The 21,000-nt window shown below is 44.2% G+C and overlaps 1 protein-coding gene across 5 annotated transcripts in view; it reads left to right on the top strand.

Moving 5' to 3' along the window:
* Window positions 1–537: 537 nt before the first annotated feature.
* The window catches only part of SRRM1 (serine and arginine repetitive matrix 1), a 657,402-nt gene continuing 636,939 nt past the window's right edge, over window positions 538–21,000 (top strand). For all 5 annotated transcript variants that reach the window (XM_069223933.1, XM_069223931.1, XM_069223935.1 and 2 more), the window contains exon 1: window positions 538–652. In XM_069223933.1, the coding sequence (XP_069080034.1) occupies window positions 632–652 (21 nt within the window). In that variant the 5' untranslated portion in view covers window positions 538–631. The remainder of the gene's footprint in view (window positions 653–21,000) is intronic.

Below are 21,000 nucleotides of genomic sequence, written 5' to 3'. Positions count from 1 at the left end.
TACGCAAACCTTTGAGATTGGTGTTTTTCTTGGCTGCTGTTAAAATAAAGCAGGAAAAGAAAGCATAATACTCACCTCCGTGTCTTTAATAAAATTAAGACTTTCCATCAGAAATTTCTTGGAAAATCTACATTACACGCAGCTAGTGTGTGTGTGTGGGGTGGGGGGGTGCTCCCTTCATTAGCTTCAGTATTGGTGGGGTCCCACTTGCAATGTTTTGGGGGGAAAGCCTCTGGCTAAATCCTGGTCTACATTGGGGATGGATTATGTTTGACAAAAAACATGCTCCAAAAATTTGGAAGGAAATTTTAATTAAATGGATTTGGCTGAATTATTAAAAGTTACCTTAGCGAAATTACTTTTAAATTAAATGTACACTTTCCACACATTTATAGACAGATGTATATTTTACTGTTCACTGTTTATCCCCTCGGATCCTCTTTTCGAACAGACTCTGCCACTGCCATTGGAGCCCTTTGGTGTCGTCTTTCTTTTCGTTCGGGGCACCTACGTTCAGTCCCCTTTCTATGTCCACCGGTCTCCTCTGCTCCCCGCGTGCTGTTGAGCTGGGACTTCCTCCTCCGTTTCGCGCTGCATTGTGGGACCTCGAGAGCTCTCCGAGAGAGGCAAGATGGACGCGGGCTTCTTCCGCGTAAGTAAATCTATGGGCAGATGAGAGTGTGAGCGCTGGGTCTATAATGGGGAGTTGCACTGACGGGGAACCCGCAGCCCTGCACCCCACAGCCTATTTGTTCCCTGGTCGTGCTGTTGTTGGAATGAGAGAACCGCATTTGGGGCCTGGAGTGAGACCTGCGTGTATACGCGCAGGGGGATGAGGCCCGGTCTGTTGCTGGGCCCGTGATGTGTCTGCGCTGCTGATCTCACTGGGAACTGTGGCCCTTGGTGAAAGGCCTAAGCCAGTGGCAGTTCTCAGCAAAGGATGGTTGTTTCGTGAAGGTGGGCTTGGTCACTGACATTGCGCCCACCGCTGATATTTCATAACTTTGGATCCCGGACTACCTGCCCATATGTTAACTTCGAACTCTAGTTAGTTTTCCCCCTATCGTATCTGTTAAATGTCCTAATTTTATAAGGACTACAATACGTTAAATATAACCCGGGCTCTGTCAACAACAGGCATGTTACCTAGAAAAACCTGAAATTTCCACGGGACTGGAGCTCCGCTCCTGTCAATTATATTGCGCCGATACTTCTTTTCTCTGCTATATGTGGTTACGTTGCTACAATCTGTTCCAAAGTTGACCTGGGTCCCTAACTCTCGCCTTGTTTTTATTATTACTTACATCTCACCATGGTATTTGAAGTTTTGTGCCATCATTATAATTGCAGTTATAAATCTCGGAGTTATAAGAAAAGAGGTGTTATATATAAGAACAACACTTAACTCGAGAAAACTTTACATCGCTAGCTGTACAATTGCCAACCAGCCCTCTTGTCAAAAATCCGCCTTAATTTTGTCCAGTTTATTATCCAGTCAAGTTTAATTTCGCATGCCGAGAAATTTAGTGTAGCTTTTTCCCTTTTGGTATGAATTTGTTGTCATTTGCCGTTGTTCTTCAGCTGATCGCGCGTCTTATGAATTACTGTTCGTACTACTTTGTGGTTAAAATGTGCTCAGTGGTACGTTAATGTCATGTAACTGTGACATATAGCAAATGCTTAAATAAACTGGTTAGAATCCAATCAGCTGTTTTATTTTGTTACATTTTCTTTATGAATTTCTCTTTATAAAGCACAAAAAAAGTACAAAGTTAAGGAAATGGTAACCTAGTCGTGTAAAAGAATAACACGCATTGGCAAATCCAGTAGGTCTGACACTGGCTGCCTTCTTTTTAGTTTCGCTAACGTTCATTTTGTCATGGGTTTTGTAAAACTTTATGGTTAGGGGGCTGCAGGGCCCTTGGCAGTATAAACAGATATTGGCAAAAAACCAAAGTATTTTTGTGATGGCAGAAAACACTTATTTCCAATGTAGCCCCCAACACTGAAGGGTACTGCTTTGTGTGTGGATGTGTTCCTTGTGAAAGAGCAGAACTGCCATTACTCAGAGTGAAGTTATCTAATCTCTGAAGTAGGCTGACCAATTGCCCATGCTGTATTGGGTGGGGAAAAATGTGAGTGACACAGCAGACCAACGGAAGAAGAGGTCTGACAGAAAGGCTCTGTAAATTGTGTGTGTTTGTATGTATGTATGTATGTGTGTGTGTATGTATGTGTATGTATATATATATATATATATATATATATATATATATATATATATATATATTAAAGACTGTTTTAGATGAGTTGAGACACTCCTATGCTGTGGTAATGCAAAGCAGGGATTCCTGCCGTGGAAGTGGAGTGTTGGACATTTTCTTGGAAGGGTGTGGATTGTAGTTTCCTTTTCACTCTAGTTTATACTTCATGGAAACATTGTGGCTCTACGATATGGATAATCTGTCACTGTGTTGTGTGTGTGTGTGCACCATGTTCTTTGTGTCAGAGGAAGTGTGTGCACTATGTCTCAGGGGCCCGTCCACTGAGTCACCACTGATACGCATGGTAGCAGCTGCTTGTCACTGCTTTAAAATAAAATCCCAGTTTATTCTAACAAAAATGATGCATTCTGATGATTTACATAGGTCATGTCAATGATACTGACTGCAACACCACATGTCATGGATATTAAAATTCTGCAATGCGTGTAATTCTCTCGGAAGGCAGTTGACAGTAAAATTCATTACCCATTACCAGAACACCAAGGAGGTTAGGTTTTTCCTCCAACAGTTTAGTCAGGGGCAAAATAATTGTGCAAATTAAGTGATTTTGTATATGTATTGTGAGATTTATTGGGGAGCTGCTTCAGACTCACTTGTTGATTTTAGATGTTAGCTATGGTCCTTCACATAATTAGTATTGCGTCCCTGGAATGAGGCAGTTTTGTTTCATTTTCTTGCTTGGAATGTTCCACAGTTGAATACCACGTTAAAGCTTGGCAGGTTATCATCATCATCAATTTACTTTATTCGGTACAATAATAGACCATAAAAGACATCCAATCTATGCATAAATACATACAAATTTCATGATCATTAAATTAATAAAAACATTATTAATACATATTTCGAATTCCGAAAGCAGCATATATGAAACTTAACAAAGCCTGTATTATGTCTACATTTCCCAAATTGTGTAAATAAAAATAAGCAGACTGGGTAGTTTTAATACTTTTAGATAAAAATAACGGACGTAAAAACCTTTTTCTTGGGGTATCATAAAAGGTACAAAAGAGTATAAAGTGCAAGGTACTTTGAGATGTCTTTCTATCGCATCAGCATGGAGGAAGATTCTTAAACCAAGTTCCACGTGTAGGAAATGCTACCAGGTAATGTAATGTATTCAAACGTAACCTAGTAAGTAAGAACCTATATCGCTCTAGGGTAATAGTAGTCAGGTATAACATTGGGTGCAGTTGCTGTATCTGGTTCCTCGTCTGGATTATATTCGTGGCCGAAATCGGCTCCAGGTCATACATTTTTCTGCCAGTATATTTCCTTTACCCTTTTGATAACCCGCTTTGTCAAAAGGTCCGGCTTAAAAAATAACTCCCCGTAGTTCTAGTAAGAGAGGAGTGAACATATCTGATCCAAGGTATGTCCAGTGATCGTGATAATAAGAAAGTCCTGTATCACCCTTCTACACAAAAAAGCTTCTGGTTTGGACCAAATTTTTATCCATAATAATAAAATGGGTTTGAGCTTTATATAGTTTGATATGCATCTCAGGCCTACTTCTTCATGACAAAACATTACTGAAGTTGATTGCGGGACTGCTAATAGCCTTCTTAAAAACTTATTTTCTACAATCTGGAGGCTCGAGCATTCTGCCTGTCCCCAAACCCCAGCTCCAAATGTCGCAATAGAGAGACATTTGCTGGAAAAAAACAGTCATCATCTCTTTTACAGGTTTGTGTTGTAACCTTTTCGCAAATCTAAAAACTGTTTCTATGGCTTTCTGAAATTGTATTGAACGTATGTTTACTAAATATTTCCAATTTAAATCTACATCAGTGGTAACCCCCAGGTATGTAAAATATGGGACCTTAAGTATTTCTTCCCCGTCCAAGACACATTTTTTAGTATTTGCTATCTTTGGCCCAGTCTTCATCACAAATGACTTAGATCTATTGATTTTGAGACCAAGATTTCCCATAAATGTATTAAAAGCATTCAATGAGGTCTGAAGACCATTTGCCGTACTTGAGATGAGATGAGTACGGCATCATCTGCATGCAATAATACTGGAATTGGGGGATTATTGATGATAGGCAGGTCCTTCCCCAATTCACAGAGACATTTCTCTAGCCCATTTATATAAAGAAGAAAAAGAAAAGGGGCCAGCACACAGCCCTGTCTAACCCCCTTTAATGAAGGTAACTTCTCTGTTAAACCACCCTCCTGAGAGTAGCGAACTTGAGCCGATGTACAAGCATGAAGTCTAAGTAGAAAAATTATGTCTTTGTCCACTCCCATGTTTAACATGACCGTCTACAGTTTCTCTCTATTGACTGTTTCGAAAGCACAGGACAAATCCATAAATGCTAAATGTATACACCCCCTTTTTGACTTTCGTATGTTTTTGGACTATAAGAGTCAGATTGAATGTTTGGCTTTCGGCCTGGGCTAGGTACAGAAAAACAAATTGGACTTCTGAAAGACAGTGAGATTCGGCTGCCCAGTTTTCCAATTTATTTAAAATCACTCGACCTAAGATTTTAACTGAGCCGTCCAATAGGGAAATTGGTCGATAGCATAAAGGATCCGCCCTATCCCCCTTCTTAAAAATCGGGACGATAATCTCCTCTCTCCACGTGTCTACTAGTGAACCTGTCATGACAGATCTCAGAACATTAGTGAGCAATGGCCCCCAAAAATCTGGAAGCGCTTTAAATAAATCAGCAGGAATTTTTGTCAAATGCACATATTTGCAGATACTTACAAATGCATTTACAAAGGAGTTTTTGCCACGGAGAGCCGGAGTGAAAAATCAATGACCAAAGGTCTGTTTATTTTTGCTGCAGCAAAGAGGACAGGTTTACCACTGGCATCCCAGGCCCGAAGTAAAGTGTGCTGGCATAAAGCGTTTAACAATGATATTTATACTCATACATCAAAGGATACATAAAATGTGTAACTAATGATATACGTCATACAGATATTTTAAGGAGTTAATCAGTTTCCACACACTGGTTCCATTCCCAGCCTTGTCCTTGCCTCCCTTCTGCAGCTGCCTGACTCCCCACATTCTTGAGACCCTTCAAAGGATTACGTGGTTCAAAGGTATAGATATCAGCCTTTCCCTCCCCAAAATACCACAGCCGAGGTCAGTTAGTTATTTGAACACACAATTATAATGAATACAGTGCCCCAGTTAGGGAAAGAAACCAGCTGCAAACCTATGGCGTGGAACCAGGCTTATTTTACCTAAACAAATATACATAAGATAACATATGTGATAGACAGTGCGTTCAGAGACAACAAAAGCTCAAACTTACACGTATAAAAGAAACGAAGCAATTCAAAATGAATTCTAACAATCGACCCTTTTTGAGTTTTTTTTTCTTCTGAACATAATAAACGTTTTGAATAGTTCTAAATTTCCTCATATATGTTGAATTTTACTCTCACTTCATTGAAATTTGCATTCATGGGGACATAAACAACCGATGGGTATGAGCAACCAGTATCTGTAGTGAGGACAGTGGGGTCAATAGCCATTAGGGAATTTATCTCTTCTCTCTGCATCATAGCTCGATTGGTTTCTAGTATTTTCACTGGCGGAAGTTTACACAATTTTAAACAGGAACAGAGAGCAGGTAAGCACTGCACTAATAAACAACTTAATACAATAGCTATTATTATAAAAAGTATGTCTTTAAACAACCAGCCCCACCCCCCAAACCAAGACCATAACCATGATAAACTCCAATCGCCTCCTTCATATTGGCCCCCCTTTTCAAATACCTGTACTGCTTCTTTTATTTTCCCAATATCCAATTCTATCTCTGATGACTTGTTGACAAAATAACAGCACTTTTGCTGGTACTGATGTTGGATTAAAACACATACTCCTCCTTGTTGTACTGTAATCAAGTCTAGGGCAAGCCGATTTTGTATCGCCAATTGGGCTGCAGAGTTTATCTCTATCTGTATACTTCCTATGGCCTCTCTGGTGGCATTAAATGCAATGGCTAATTCAGCTGACATATTCATCATTGCCAGTTGTAAATCGAAAATTCCAAATCCGGGAATAAGAACATGTAATACTTGAAATACCCAGTTCTTTCGCTCCTCCAGTATGGGTGTCCCTCGTTTGTACCTATGTGCAAAACTCCCCATGTTAGGGGGCTGGGAAGATGATATATTTGATATCACAGTAATGTTGGGTGCCAAATATGCCAGTGAACATATCCCTTCCCAGTTTAGAGGCAGCACTTTATATGCAGTTCTTCCACATACGAAGTACATGCCTCCCTGGATTTGTGAATTTATAATGCTGTATTTTATTCGGGGCAATCCTACACCCTCTGGGGTGTCATGCTCAGAATTATTGCAATATTTGTAATCTTCCCAGATTGTATTTAGCAATGATACATTTGCCCAGGGTGCAACATATGAACATCTAGCCGTCCAGAGGGGGCCAAGGAAAACCCGGGACAATATTACAGGTGAATTTTTCCCATTTCTATCTTGTTCTCTGGAGGGATCATATACCAATCCTTCTGGATCTACTAGAATCTCATTTTCTCCCACAGTCAGGTTCCAATAATTCACAGTGTAATTTTGATGAGTCCCATTAATTAACGCTGTCCAATTTCTGTCTATTTTCTCCTCTCCTTCAAGATCCCAATTCCCTGTTTTTATATCAAATAACAAAGTGTAAACACACTGTTCAGGAGGGATCTTTCCCATGTATTTTGCCTCTGGGTTTTGCCCATAAAAATAGGTACCAAAACATATGGGAAACATTTTAAGTGTGGCATTCTCTCCAGGCATCGGGGAGAGCTTGTATTCTGCCTGGGTATTAGGGAGCACCGCACACCTAGGGTACCATTGATATTCTTGTTGGTCACATCTCCAAGTGGTATTTGGTACAAGACACACTTCCCCTCTTTCATATTCGCTTGGTGATACTGGTACTTCATAAAGGCCTATAGGATCCTCGGGGTGTCTAGACAAGTGCCGGCAAATCCAGCAGTCAGTGAGACTTAATGTCTCCGCTAATTTTCCATGAACCTTTATCAATGGATGTAAGGTAAGATTTTGCAACAATGATGCAACACCACTGGACATTATACATATTAACATAAGGGTCACTAGGTACTTCATTATTGTTTTGTAGAAATAGTTATAAGGCCACTCTTCCCTATTCTCTAGAGGGATATTTGTCCTGCCAAATGGATATATTTTCATAATTTTATTGTGCTCTTCTCCTTGGTCCTACAACTTTTCTATGATACCGTTTTATTCGTCTCAACCGCCTACGTGTGTTCAAAAATATACCCACACAATTACCAAATATGTAAATGCAAAATATTGATATCACTATACTAATAATCATATACGTATAGATACAGATAAGTGAATTTTCCTTCAATGTTCACACCCACTAGGGTTCAGCACCGCCGTGCTTTCCACTCTAGCAGTTAGGCTGCACTGATTGGTCCATGAACAAGTTTTTTTTTTCTCAAATACAGGACAATAGATGTTGGCTTGATCCTAGGTCCCTTAGCTTCTCCTTTTCAAGTTTTAACTCCTGGTGAGTCTCAACTCCCAGTGAGTAAGTCGCGATACTTCAAAGTTAGTCTTCAGTATAGTTTGTCAGTTTCGTTCAGTGTCTCAGCAAAATGAGGGCGGAGGCCAGCAATTTTCAACCAGATCAGTGATGTGCTTGGGTATTAAACAGAAAAAGGGCACCTTTTTTTTTACCGCTGGGACTACAAACCGCACCAACCCTAATGGCTGGCCGCTTCCGTAGAACTGGTACTTGGTTTTTTTCCTTTCTCGCCAGTCACAGAACTGTTAACTCCATTTACCCACTGCTTGAATAGCGTTGCACAAGCTGCATCCCACTATACTTGTGTTCTCGTTGAGACAATTGTTCTGACCAATGTTCTGGTGTCGTTGCACAGGCTAGTCACCTGTGTTCATGCTGGAATTTTAGTCATCACAGTCATTTACAACCTCGTCGCCCAAAGTGTGCGTAACAACAGTGAGGATAGCTCGTTTTAATGCTGGTACATCAATGGCATCGGAAATGCCGGTGGCGGTGAAAGCGGGGAACTGTATTTCACGAAGGCAGGCGTGCCGTATTCTGCTGAGCAAAGGATTCCTTGGCCATTCAGAAGAGACCTCAGTTTGCAATTCCAAGCTAGGAGCTATCAGGGTGATGTAAATGTAGCTTTTCGTAGGGGTCACCACCTTACGCACCTTCAAAATTCTGTTCATTTGGATGGGCGAGGACGCAGGTTGTATCGATGAGTTTGTTGATCTTCAAACAGCAACTCTTCGTCACTGGACTGTTGTGTCACCTCAGGAGCAGAAGTAGCACTTGAAACCTGTGGAGGTGTTTCCTGTCTCCCTACTTCGCTGTAATCAGGAGACAATGGTAATTCTGCTGTTAGAGTACTCTGTAGTGGAATTGGTGCACGCTTACAGTGGCTAGCATGTATCCAGTTTTTCCTTCCTTCCACTTTCACCGCTGTCTGTGTTGCAAGCAGTACCTGGGCTGGCCCCCGCCACCTGGGCTGAAGACTGTTGGTTCTTTGAAAATTCTTTGTCATAAGCCAATCCCCTGGCTTAAAAGGGTGACCAGGGCCTTCAAGAGGAGTCGGTAGGCTGGCCTTGACCTGTTGGTGGATCAAACGCAAATCTTTAGTCAATTGTTTACAGTAATCTACAAACAAAGGATATTGCACTTCAGAAAGCTTCTTTGGTCGTGGTACCCCCCAGATATTGGCTGGCCTCCCCATGACAACTTCATAGGGGGATAATCGTGACTTGCTACTGGCAGTCATCCTGATGGACATTAATGCTAGGGGCAAAGCATCTGGCCATTTTAAGTTGGTCTCAGCACAAATCTTAGCTATTTTGCTCTTCAAGGTGTAATTATACCTTTCTACAAGGCCCGCTGATTGTGGGTGATTTGCAGCATGAAATCGATGTTTGATGTTAAGGGCGGTACAGACCTTCTCCATTACCTCATTAGAAAAATGACTGCCATTGTCACTCCAGACTAATCGTGGCAAGGCGTATCTAGGAAAATATTCTTTTAGTAATATTTTGGCGGTAGAGAGGGCACCATTGTCTTTTAATGGGTAGGCCTCTATCCATTTTGAAAACATGCATACTACCACTAACACGTATTTCAGTTTGTTACACGGTTCCATGTGGATAAAATCCATCTGTATAGCTTCAAAGGGGAGATCAGGAGGGGCAAAGTGGCCAGGGGGCGTAGGGGTCCCTTTTCCTGCATTGTGCACTGCACACACCATACAACTTTTAACCAGATTATTAGCAGCTTTGGATATCAGAGGATTACTCCAAACATGGTCCAAAGTTGTCTTGATGCCTTGGGCACTGATGTGTGCAGGACTGTGGGCCATAGTAACCATAGCGTGTACATAGCAATTAGGTAACATCCATCTTCTTCTGTCTGTGTCATCTGTGTAACAACCCTCACTGTCTAGTCTACCGTTCTTCTCCCACTGTTCCCTTTCCTCTGCTGTTGCTTCTGCTTGAATATCTCTCACACACTGCATGGTATTTTCTAATACTTCGTACTGGGGCTCTCCCTTGATGCTACTCTCAACATATGCATTGTCAAATGGTGCTCGTGCTGTTGCTTTCGCTGTAGCATCTGCAAAAGCATTTCCTCGTCCTATATCATCAGTAATTTTTTTGTGGGCACTACACTTAATGATTGCGACCTGACGGGGCAGGCTGAGAGCAGTCAAAAGTGTCACAATCAAGTTGCCATGCTGAATGGTAGTGCCATGTGACGTGATAAAGCCTCTATTCGCCCAGAGTCGCCCAAAATTATGAGCTACTCCAAACGCATATTGGCTATCAGTGTAGATGTTAACACTAAGATGTTCACTTATTTCACAAGCTCTGGTGAGGGCAATTAATTCTGCAGCCTGTGCCGAATTTTGCGGGATTCTATGAGATTCAACCACTGTTTTGACTGTGGTGACGGCATAGGCTGCAGTGGTCGTACCATCTGGTAATTTGAAGCAAGACCCATCTACAAACAGCTCTCCCTGTGGGTCAGATAGGGGAGTGTCTGTTAAGTCTACCCGTCCCTTGGTTTCTTCCTCAGTGGCAAAAATGCAATTATGATCAAATTCCCCATTGTCCTGAGGGAGGGGTAGTAACGTAGCTGGGTTCAAGACATTGCACCGCTTCAAAGTAATATTTGGACTGAACAATGTTAATTCGTAACCCGTTAGACGAGCACTGGTGAGGTGCTGCGTCTGTGTCTTGTTTAACAAAATATCAACGGCATGAGGAACCATCACAGTGAGCGGATTGCCACCAACAAACCCTTCACTTTGTTTCACCGCAGCTGCTGCAGAAGCCACTCCTCTAAGACAAGTAGGCAAAGCTTGCGCCACAGTGTCCAAGGTGGAAGAGAAGTATGCACAAGGGCGTTGTCTCCCACCTTGGTCCTGTGTCAAAACAGACAATGTACAGCCATGCTTTTCATGCACAAATAAAACAAATGGTTTGCTGTAATCCGGATTACCCAATACAGGAGCAGAGCACATCGCCTTTTTTAATTCTTGAAAAGCCTCCTCACATTTGTCAGTCCAAGGTACAGGAGAGGGCACATCTGAAAGTGTCAGAGCAGTCAATGGTTTTGCTATAAGTGAAAAATTTGGAATCCACTGTCTGCAAAAGGATGTAAATCCCAAAAATGCTCGGACTTCAGAAGGGGTGCGTGGTGCAGTCATTGTATGAACCAATTTAATTCTATCTGGATGTAATCTCCTTCCCTCCTTAGAGAGGAGGTGTCCTAGATAGGTGACCTCCTCTCTACAATACTGCAATTTTGGAAGGGACACCTTATGGCCCAGAGGTGCTAAATGATGTAATAATGCAACAGTATCAGTCTTACATTGTGTCATGGAATCTGAGGCAATTAAAATATCATCAATGTACTGCAACAATGCAGAGCCTGTAGGTGGATTGAATTGGTCTAATTGACGTTTAAGACATTGACTATATATGCTCGGGGACTCAACAAATCCCTGTGGAATTCTTGTCATCGCGAATGATCTACCAAAAATCGCGAAGCTAAACAAATATTGAGATTCTTCGGCAATTGGAATGCTAAAAAACGCGTTCTTCAAATCGATTACGGTGAAAAAACACGCAGAGGGTGGGATCATGGTGAAAAGACTATTCATGTCTGGGACCACGGGAAACTGGGGAATTACTATTTTATTAATTTCTCGGAGATCAATAACTAATCGATATACCGTGTTATCAGTACATGATTGCTCACCATCTAATCTATTAGCATCATTTCGTTTCTTTACAACAGGAAGGATTGGACTGTTACATGGGCTGCTCACTATTTCCTTTATGACACCTGCATGCACAAGATCAGATATGACTGCCTTGAGCCCTTTTTCGCTTGATTTAGGTAATTTGTATTGAGGAACACGAGGTAACCGGGCACCTGGTTTGATTTTTATTACAATAGGGTCGATATCCATAATGCCTACATCATTCTTGCCTTTGGCCCATAAGCGAGGGTCTATTTCCTTTAGCTCTGGGGGTAAGTCGTATTCCTGTGAGAACATGTACCGAGTTGGGGAAACACTATCCATAGTTACATAGACACCATCCATTGAACAGTGAATAACTGCATTTAATTTCTTTAACAAATCTAATGCAAACAAGTTTTCATTGCAACCTGATGTTAAAGAGAGTGGCGTGTGTACTGTAAATGGGCCTACAGTTACTCTCATAGGTGTTGAGATGGGGCTCACCACGGGGATTCCAGAAATCCCTATTGATGTGGTATGAAGCCCAGACAGGGGAGCCCCGGGGACTGCAGAATGTGCAATAGATGTTCTGGTGGCACCAGTATCTAGAAGAAACTTATGGCCCTCTCCTTCGATTTTTACATCAATGTAGGGACCATTTTGATCTACAGGAATACTTACTCGCCCCTGGCCCTGTCTGTGGCTGTCCTAATAATTGTAGGATTCAGAAAAGAAATCATCAGCATAATATTGTCGTTCAAATGCATTGTCAAAAATATTAGTGTTACGCGGGACCTGATTCTCATTCTGCGAATTCTGATCAGTTCTACCTCTTCCTCGTCCTCGTGCATTACCTGCCGCGTTCCCTCTATGAAGTGACATACTTTGTCTTCCTTCCAGTAATGGGCAAGTATCACGCCAATGTCCATCCTGCTTACAGTAGGCACATTGGTTGATATTTAATCGGCGGTCTTGGGGTGGTGCAGATGCACCTCGGCCTCGACCCCTTCCCCGTCCCCTTGGTGGGCCACCCCTTTGCTGAGGGGTTGTATCCCGCTGAGGGTATGCCTGCTGTAATAATACCTTTTTCTTCAATTCTTTTACTGACTTCTCATTCTTTTCTAATTCTTCCTTGTACCTGCTCTCATAGTATTGCGCCATCTGCAAAATCTCTGCCTGTCCCTTCGTCATCCACGAACTCTCTGTTGCTTTTAATTTTTGTGATATTTCAGGTAGAAGGCCATTAACAAAGCGTTCTACAAATAGTGTGACACCTGTTACGGTGGCGAGGTCTTGACCGCTAAAATCTATGAAAGCTTGTTCAATTCGAGTAAAATAATCTGGGACATCTTCACCTATTTTCTGTTTATAAGTGGCAAGCTTTCCCCAATCCACAGTCTGAAGAGGTATAACAGTTTCTAACTTAGTCAATATCCGATTAGGTAAATCTAAAATATCCTGATGCGGCAGGGTTCCTGGTGCCCTTTGTGCTTCACGTGCTTCTAAACCCCCCCATGTATTTCCCAAAGTAGGTGCATCATCTACTCTTCTAATTTTATGCCAAACTTCAGGACCCAATAAAACACCAAAAAAATAGTCAATGTCTTTGAGTGTCATGGTTGTGGTGGAAATGGCAGTTCTAAGGTCCCGATAGAATCCAGCTGGATTCTTTCGAGGGTCTGGCAAGTCTTTCTTTATAGCCATTACCTCCTCCCTTTTCCATGGTATATGAACAAATTGGGCCACCGGCACGGGAGCTGGTTGTCCGGCGGCAGCTGCTGCTGCGACTGCAGCTGCAGTGGGCATATCAGGGTGCACTTCCCTCATTGGGTACCCCTTGTCATATCTATTTAGAACATCTTCCCTGGCTATGACACAAATGCGTACTCCCTCATTTATGCTGTTACTATCAAGAATACAAGCCTTACTGTCCCGCCATAATTGGTTTAATTCTTGTTCATAAGGGAGAGGGGTAGAATCTGTAATACAAGACTTCCAATCCCTCTCTAATTTTTCAATCATATACAGCAGTGCTAATTGCTGTCCAAAATGTGACATCTGTTGTATTGTGTCCATAATATCGGTGTGGGTGTAAATAGGATCTGACATCCAGTTCTCTGACTGATTCTTGATAACCCGTTTTTCCCAATCCCCAATAGTGGAGCGGGTACTAGGGGGCGAAATCGACTTAATAGGTGTGCCCCATATGGGTGAAAGTGAGTGTAAGGCTGTGCACTGTCGGCGTTGTCCATTTGGGGTATTAGGGGCAGGGGACATTATTTGTAACCTTGCAGTGCTGGCTGATAGTGGTGGGGCAAGTGGTGGAGGGATTAGGACTTGGGCTATTGGGGTAGCTTGGGCTAGAGGCTGTGGTGGTTGTGGCACATGCTGCTGTAGTGGTGCACCTGGATTTCCCAAATTGTGTCCTTGCCCTTGCTGCTGTTGCGGTGCCCCCATGTTAGGTTGGGCTACTGCAGGGGGTGTGTAAGGTGGAGGTGCAGTAGGGCTATTATCTAATAGCTGTAGCATTACCTCATCTTCCTCTAATGCATGTTTGGTTTCTGTTGGCTTTGATACATAACTTCCCTCCACCTGAGCCCTATGGACTCTATCTTCAGATTCAATCCCTTTCTGGGTTTGGGACTGGTGATAAAGGGCGGCCTTTTGCATAATGGTTCTCCTATTTTCCCTCTCTATCAGTTTATCTGATTTAACTTTTCTTTTATTGGCTTCCATTTCCCATTTTCTGTACACCTCAAACATATGTTGTCTAGCCCTTTTATGAAACAAACATTCCTGTAGGTAGGTTAGTTTCTTTAAATCAAAAGATCCATCCTCTGGCCACTGGAGGTCAGGACAATGTCTAGTATATCTGCGCCATATACTATTATACAAATTGTTCTCTAAACCATAATCCTTTAACATGTCCCACCCTGGTGTTCCCTCTTTTGGGATCGGTTGCCTTTTATCTAAACGTGGCACATGATTTCGGCGAAAACAAAGACATAACCCTTGCCAACATTTCTTATTTCCCATATCTAACTTTTTAAATATTCAAAAGGCAACACACACATCAAATTTCAAAATGCAACATTGTAAGGAAATGCCTCCTTGGCATGGTTGCCCCCTGACTTTTTGCCTTTGCTGATGCTATGTTTACAAATGAAAGTGTGCTGAGGCCTGCTAACCAGGCCCCAGCACCAGTGTTCTTTCCCTAACCTGTACTTTTGTATCCACAATTGGCAGACCCTGGCATCCAGATAAGTCCCTTGTAACTGGTACTTCTAGTACCAAGGGCCCTGATGCCAAGGAAGGTCTCTAAGGGTTGCAGCATGTCTTATGCCACCCTGGAGACCTCTCACTCAGCACAGACACACTGCTTGCCAGCTTGTGTGTGCTAGTGAGGACAAAACGAGTAAGTCGACATGGCACTCCCCTCAGGGTGCCATGCCAGCCTCTCACTGCCTATGCAGTATAGGTAAGACACCCCTCTAGCAGGCCTTACAGCCCTAAGGCAGGGTGCACTATACCATAGGTGAGGGTACCAGTGCATGAGCATGGTACCCCTACAGTGTCTAAACAAAACCTTAGACATTGTAAGTGCAGGGTAGCCATAAGAGTATATGGTCTGGGAGTTTGTCAAACACGAACTCCACAGCACCATAATGGCTACACTGAAAACTGGGAAGTTTGGTATCAAACTTCTCAGCACAATAAATGCACACTGATGCCAGTGTGCATTTTATTGTAAAATACACCACAGAGGGCACCTTAGAGGTGCCCCCTGAAACTTAACCGACTATCTGTGTAGGCTGACTAGTTTTAGCAGCCTGCCACAAACCGAGACATGTTGCTGGCCCCATGGGGAGAGTGCCTTTGTCACTCTGAGGCCAGTAACAAAGCCTGCACTGGGTGGAGATGCTAACACCTCTCCCAGGCAGGAATTGTCACACCTGGCGGTGAGCCTCAAAGGCTCACCTCCTTTGTGCCAACCCAGCAGGACACTCCAGCTAGTGGAGTTGCCCGCCCCCTCCGACCAGGCCCCACTTTTGGCGGCAAGGCCGGAGAAAATAATGAGAAAAACAAGGAGGAGTCACTGGCCAGTCAGGACAGCCCCTAAGGTGTCCTGAGCTGAGGTGGCTCTGACTTTTAGAAATCCTCCATCTTGCAGATGGAGGATTCCCCCAATAGGGTTAGGATTGTGACCCCCTCCCCTTGGGAGGAGGCACAAAGAGGGTGTACCCACCCTCAGGACTAGTAGCCATTGGCTACTAACCCCCCAGACCTAAACACGCCCTTAAATTTAGTATTTAAGGGCTCCCCTGAACCCTAGAAAATTAGATTCCTGCAACTACAAGAAGGACTGCCTAGCTGAAAACCCCTGCAGAGGAAGACGACAACTGCCTTGGCTCCAGAAACTCACCGGCCTGTCTCCTGCCTTCCAAAGATCCTGCTCCAGCGACGCCTTCCAAAGGGACCAGCGACCTCGACATCCTCTGAGGACTGCCCCTGCTTCGAAAAGACAAGAAACTCCCGAGGACAGCGGACCTGCTCCAAGAAAAGCTGCAACTTTGTTTCCAGCAGCTTTAAAGATCCCTGCAAGCTCCCCGCAAGAAGCGTGAGACTTGCAACACTGCACCCGGCGACTCCGACTCGGCTGGTGGCGATCCAACACCTCAGGAGGGACCCCAGGACTACTCTAAGACTGTGAGTACAAAAACCTGTCCCCCCTGAGCCCCCACAGCGCCGCCTGCAGAGGGAATCCCGAGGCTTCCCCTGACCGCGACTCTTTGAATCCTAAGTCCCGACACCTGGGAGAGACCCTGCACCCGCAGCCCCCAGGACCTGAAGGACCGGACTTTCACTGGAGGAGTGACCCCCAGGAGTCCCTCTCCCTTGACCAAGTGGAGGTTTCCCCGAGGAACCCCCCCCTTGCCTGCCTGCAGCGCTGAAGAGATCCCTAGATCTCCCATTGACTTCCATTACAAACCTGACGCTTGTTTCTACACTGCACCCGGCCGCCCCCGCGCTGCTGAGGGTGAAATTTCTGTGTGGACTTGTGTCCCCCCCGGTGCCCTACAAAACCCCCCTGGTCTGCCCTCCGAAGACGCGGGTACTTACCTGCAAGCAGACCGGAACCGGGGCACCCCCTTCTCTCCATTCTAGCCTATGTGTTTTGGGCACCACTTTGAACTCTGCACCTGACCGGCCCTGAGCTACTGGTGTGGTGACTTTGGGGTTGCTCTGAACCCCCAACGGTGGGCTACCTTGCACCAAGAACTGAACCCTGTAAGTGTCTTACTTACCTGGTAAAACTAACAAAAACTTACCTCCCCCAGGAACTGTGAAAATTGCACTAAGTGTACACTTTTAAAATAGCTATTTGTGAATAACTTGAAAAGTATACATGCAATTGAAATGATTCAAAGTTCCTAATGTACTTACCTGCAATACCTTTCAAACAAGATATTACATGTTAAATTTGAACCTGTGGTTCTTAAAATAAACTAAGAAAAGATATTTTTCTATAACAAAACCTATTGGCTGGATTTGTCTCTGAGTGTGTGTACCTCATTTATTGTCTATGTGTATGTACAACAAATGCTTAACACTACTCCTTGGATAAGCCTACAGCTCGACCACACTACCACAAAATAGAGCATTAGTATTATCTATTTTTACCACTATTTTACCTCTAAGGGGAACCCTTGGACTCTGTGCATGCTATTCCTTACTTTGAAATAGCACATACAGAGCCAACTTCCTACATTGGTGGATCAGCGGTGGGGTACAAGACTTTGCATTTGCTGGACTACTCAGCCAATACCTGATCACACGACAAATTCCAAAATTGTCATTAGAAATTGATTTTTGCAATTTGAAAAGTTTTCTAAATTCTTAAAAGTCCTGCTAGGGCCTTGTGTGTTAAGTCCCTGTTTAGCATTTCTTTTAGAGTTTAAAAGTTTGTAAAAGTTTGAATTAGATTCTAGAACTAGTTGTAGATTCTTAAAAAGTATTCCAACTTTTAGAAGCAAAATGTCTAGCACAGATGTGACTGTGGTGGAACTCGACACCACACCTTACCTCCATCTTAAGATGAGGGAGCTAAGGTCACTCTGTAAAATAAAGAAAATAACAATGGGCCCCAAACCTACCAAAATACAGCTCCAGGAGCTTTTGGCAGAGTTTGAAAAGGCCAACCCCTCTGAGGGTGGCAACTCAGAGGAAGAGGATAGTGACTTGGAGGACAATTCCCCCCTACCAGTCCTATCTAGGGAGAACAGGGTCTCTCAAACCCCGACTCCAAAAATAATAGTCAGAGATGCTGGTTCCCTCACAGGAGAGACCAACACCTCTGAAATCACTGAGGATAGCCCCAGTGAAGAGGACATCCAGTTAGCCAGGATGGCCAAAAGATTGGCTTTGGAAAGACAGATCCTAGCCATAGAGAGGGAAAGACAAGAGATGGGCCTAGGACCCATCAATGGTGGCAGCAACATAAATAGGGTCAGAGATTCTCCTGACATGTTGAAAATCCCTAAAGGGATTGTAACTAAATATGAAGATGGTGATGACATCACCAAATGGTTCACAGCTTTTGAGAGGGCTTGTGTAACCAGAAAAGTGAACAGATCTCACTGGGGTGCTCTCCTTTGGGAAATGTTCACAGGAAAGTGTAGGGATAGACTCCTCACACTCTCTGGACAAGATGCAGAATCTTATGACCTCATGAAGGGTACCCTGATTGAGGGCTTTGGATTCTCCACTGAGGAGTACAGGATTAGGTTCAGGGGGGCTCAAAAATCCTCGAGCCAGACCTGGGTTGACTTTGTTGACTACTCAGTGAAGACACTAGATGGTTGGATTCAAGGCAGTGGTGTAAGTAATTATGATGGGCTGTACAATTTATTTGTGAAAGAACACCTGTTAAGTAATTGTTTCAATGATAAACTGCATCAGCATCTGGTAGACCTAGGACCAATTTCTCCCCAAGAATTGGGAAAGAAGGCGGACCATTGGGTCAAGACAAGGGTGTCCAAGACTTCAACAGGGGGTGACCAAAAGAAAGGGGTCACAAAGACTCCCCAGGGGAAGGGTGATGAGACAACCAAAACTAAAAATAGTAAAGAGTCTTCTACAGGCCCCCAAAAACCTGCACAGGAGGGTGGGCCCAGAGCCTCTTCACAAAACAATGGGTACAAGGGTAAAAACTTTGATCCCAAAAAGGCCTGGTGTCATAGCTGTAAACAGCATGGACACCAAACTGGAGACAAGGCCTGTCCCAAGAAAGGTTCCACTCCAAACTCCCATCCAGGTAACACTGGTATGGCTAGTCTCCAAGTGGGATCAACAGTGTGCCCAGAGCAAATCAGGGTCCACACTGAAGCTACTCTAGTTTCTGAGGGTGGGGTGGATTTAGCCACACTAGCTGTCTGGCCGCCTAACATGCAAAAATACAGACAGCAACTCTTAATTAATGGGACTAGAATAGAGGGCCTGAGGGATACAGGTGCCAGTGTCACCATGGTGACAGAGAAACTGGTTTCCCCTGGCCAATACCTGACTGGAAAAACTTACACAGTCACCAACGCTGACAATCAGAGAAAAGTACATCCCATGGCAATGGTTACTTTAGAATGGGGAGGGGTCAATGGCCTGAAACAGGTGGTGGTCTCCTCAAATATCCCAGTGGACTGTCTGCTTGGAAATGACCTGGAGTCCTCAGCATGGGCTGAGGTAGAACTAAAAACCCATGCAGCAATGCTGGGTATCCCTGAACTGGTGTGTGTGAAAACAAGAGCACAATGCAAGGCACAGGGTGAACAAGTAGAGCTGGAGTCTGGAAGAATGGCCCAGCCTACCAAGAGAACAGGAAAGTCAGTTGGGAAACCAACTGCAACACAGCAAAAGAAAGGGAACCTCTCTTCTCAGGAAGAAGTTCTGCCCTCTGAGGGAACTGAGCCTTTGGAGCTGGAACCTTATCAGGTTGAGCTCTTAGGCCCAGGGGGACCCTCAAGGGAGGAGCTGTGTAAGGGACAAGAAACCTGTCCCTCTCTTGAAGGCCTTAGGCAGCAAGCTGCTGAAGAGTCCAAAGGCAAGAAAAATGGAACGCATAGGGTCTATTGGGAAGATGGACTCCTGTACACTGAGGCCAGAGACCCCAAACCTGGTGCCACTAGGAGAGTGGTAGTGCCTCAGCTGTTCAGGAAGTTCATCCTAACATTGGCCCATGACATTCCCCTTGCTGGACATTTGGGACAAACCAAGACGTGGGAGAGGTTAGTCAACCACTTCTACTGGCCCAATATGTCCAACATGGTTAAGGAGTTTTGCCTCTCCTGCCCCACCTGTCAAGCCAGTGGTAAGACAGGTGGACATCCAAAGGCCCCCCTCATTCCACTTCCAGTGGTGGGGGTTCCCTTTGAAAGAGTGGGTGTGGACATAGTTGGTCCACTAGAACCTCCCACAGCCTCAGGAAATATGTATATCCTGGTAGTAGTGGATCATGCTACCAGGTATCCTGAAGCTATTCCCCTTAGGTCGACTACTGCCCCTGCAGTAGCCAAGGCCCTCATTGGTATCTTTACCAGAGTGGGTTTCCCTAAGGAGGTGGTGTCTGACAGAGGTACCAACTTCATGTCAGCATACCTAAAGCACATGTGGAATGAGTGTGGGGTGACTTATAAATTCACTACCCCATACCATCCACAAACTAATGGCTTAGTTGAGAGATTCAACAAGACATTAAAGGGCATGATCATGGGGCTCCCAGAAAAACTCAAAAGGAGATGGGATGTCCTCTTGCCATGCCTGCTTTTCGCTTACAGAGAGGTGCCACAGAAGGGAGTAGGATTCTCACCCTTTGAACTTCTGTTTGGTCATCCTGTAAGGGGACCACTTGCCCTTGTTAAAGAAGGCTGGGAGAGACCTCTCCATGAGCCTAAACAGGACATAGTGGACTATGTACTTGGCCTTCGCTCTAGAATGGCAGAGTACATGGAAAAGGCAACCAAAAACCTTGAGGCCAGCCAACAGCTCCAGAAGTTTTGGTATGACCAAAAGGCTGCACTGGTTGAGTTCCAACCAGGGCAGAAAGTCTGGGTTCTGGAGCCTGTGGCTCCCAGGGCACTCCAGGACAAATGGAGTGGCCCTTACCCAGTACTAGAGAGGAAGAGTCAGGTCACCTACTTGGTGGACCTGGGCACAAGCAGGAGCCCCAAGAGGGTGATCCATGTAAACCGCCTTAAGCTCTTCCACGACAGGGCTGATGTCAATCTGTTGATGGTAACAGATGAGGATCAGGAGGCAGAGAGTGAACCTCTCCCTGATCTTCTGTCATCAGACCCAAAAGATGGTACAGTAGATGGAGTGATCTACTCAGACACCCTCTCTGGCCAACAGCAAGCTGATTGTAGGAGAGTCCTACAACAGTTTCCTGA

This window comes from Pleurodeles waltl, chromosome 3_1 (assembly GCF_031143425.1).
Source record: "Pleurodeles waltl isolate 20211129_DDA chromosome 3_1, aPleWal1.hap1.20221129, whole genome shotgun sequence".
In the NCBI taxonomy this organism is placed as follows: domain Eukaryota; kingdom Metazoa; phylum Chordata; class Amphibia; order Caudata; family Salamandridae; genus Pleurodeles; species Pleurodeles waltl.
This window is presented reverse-complemented; position numbering and strand designations above follow the sequence as displayed.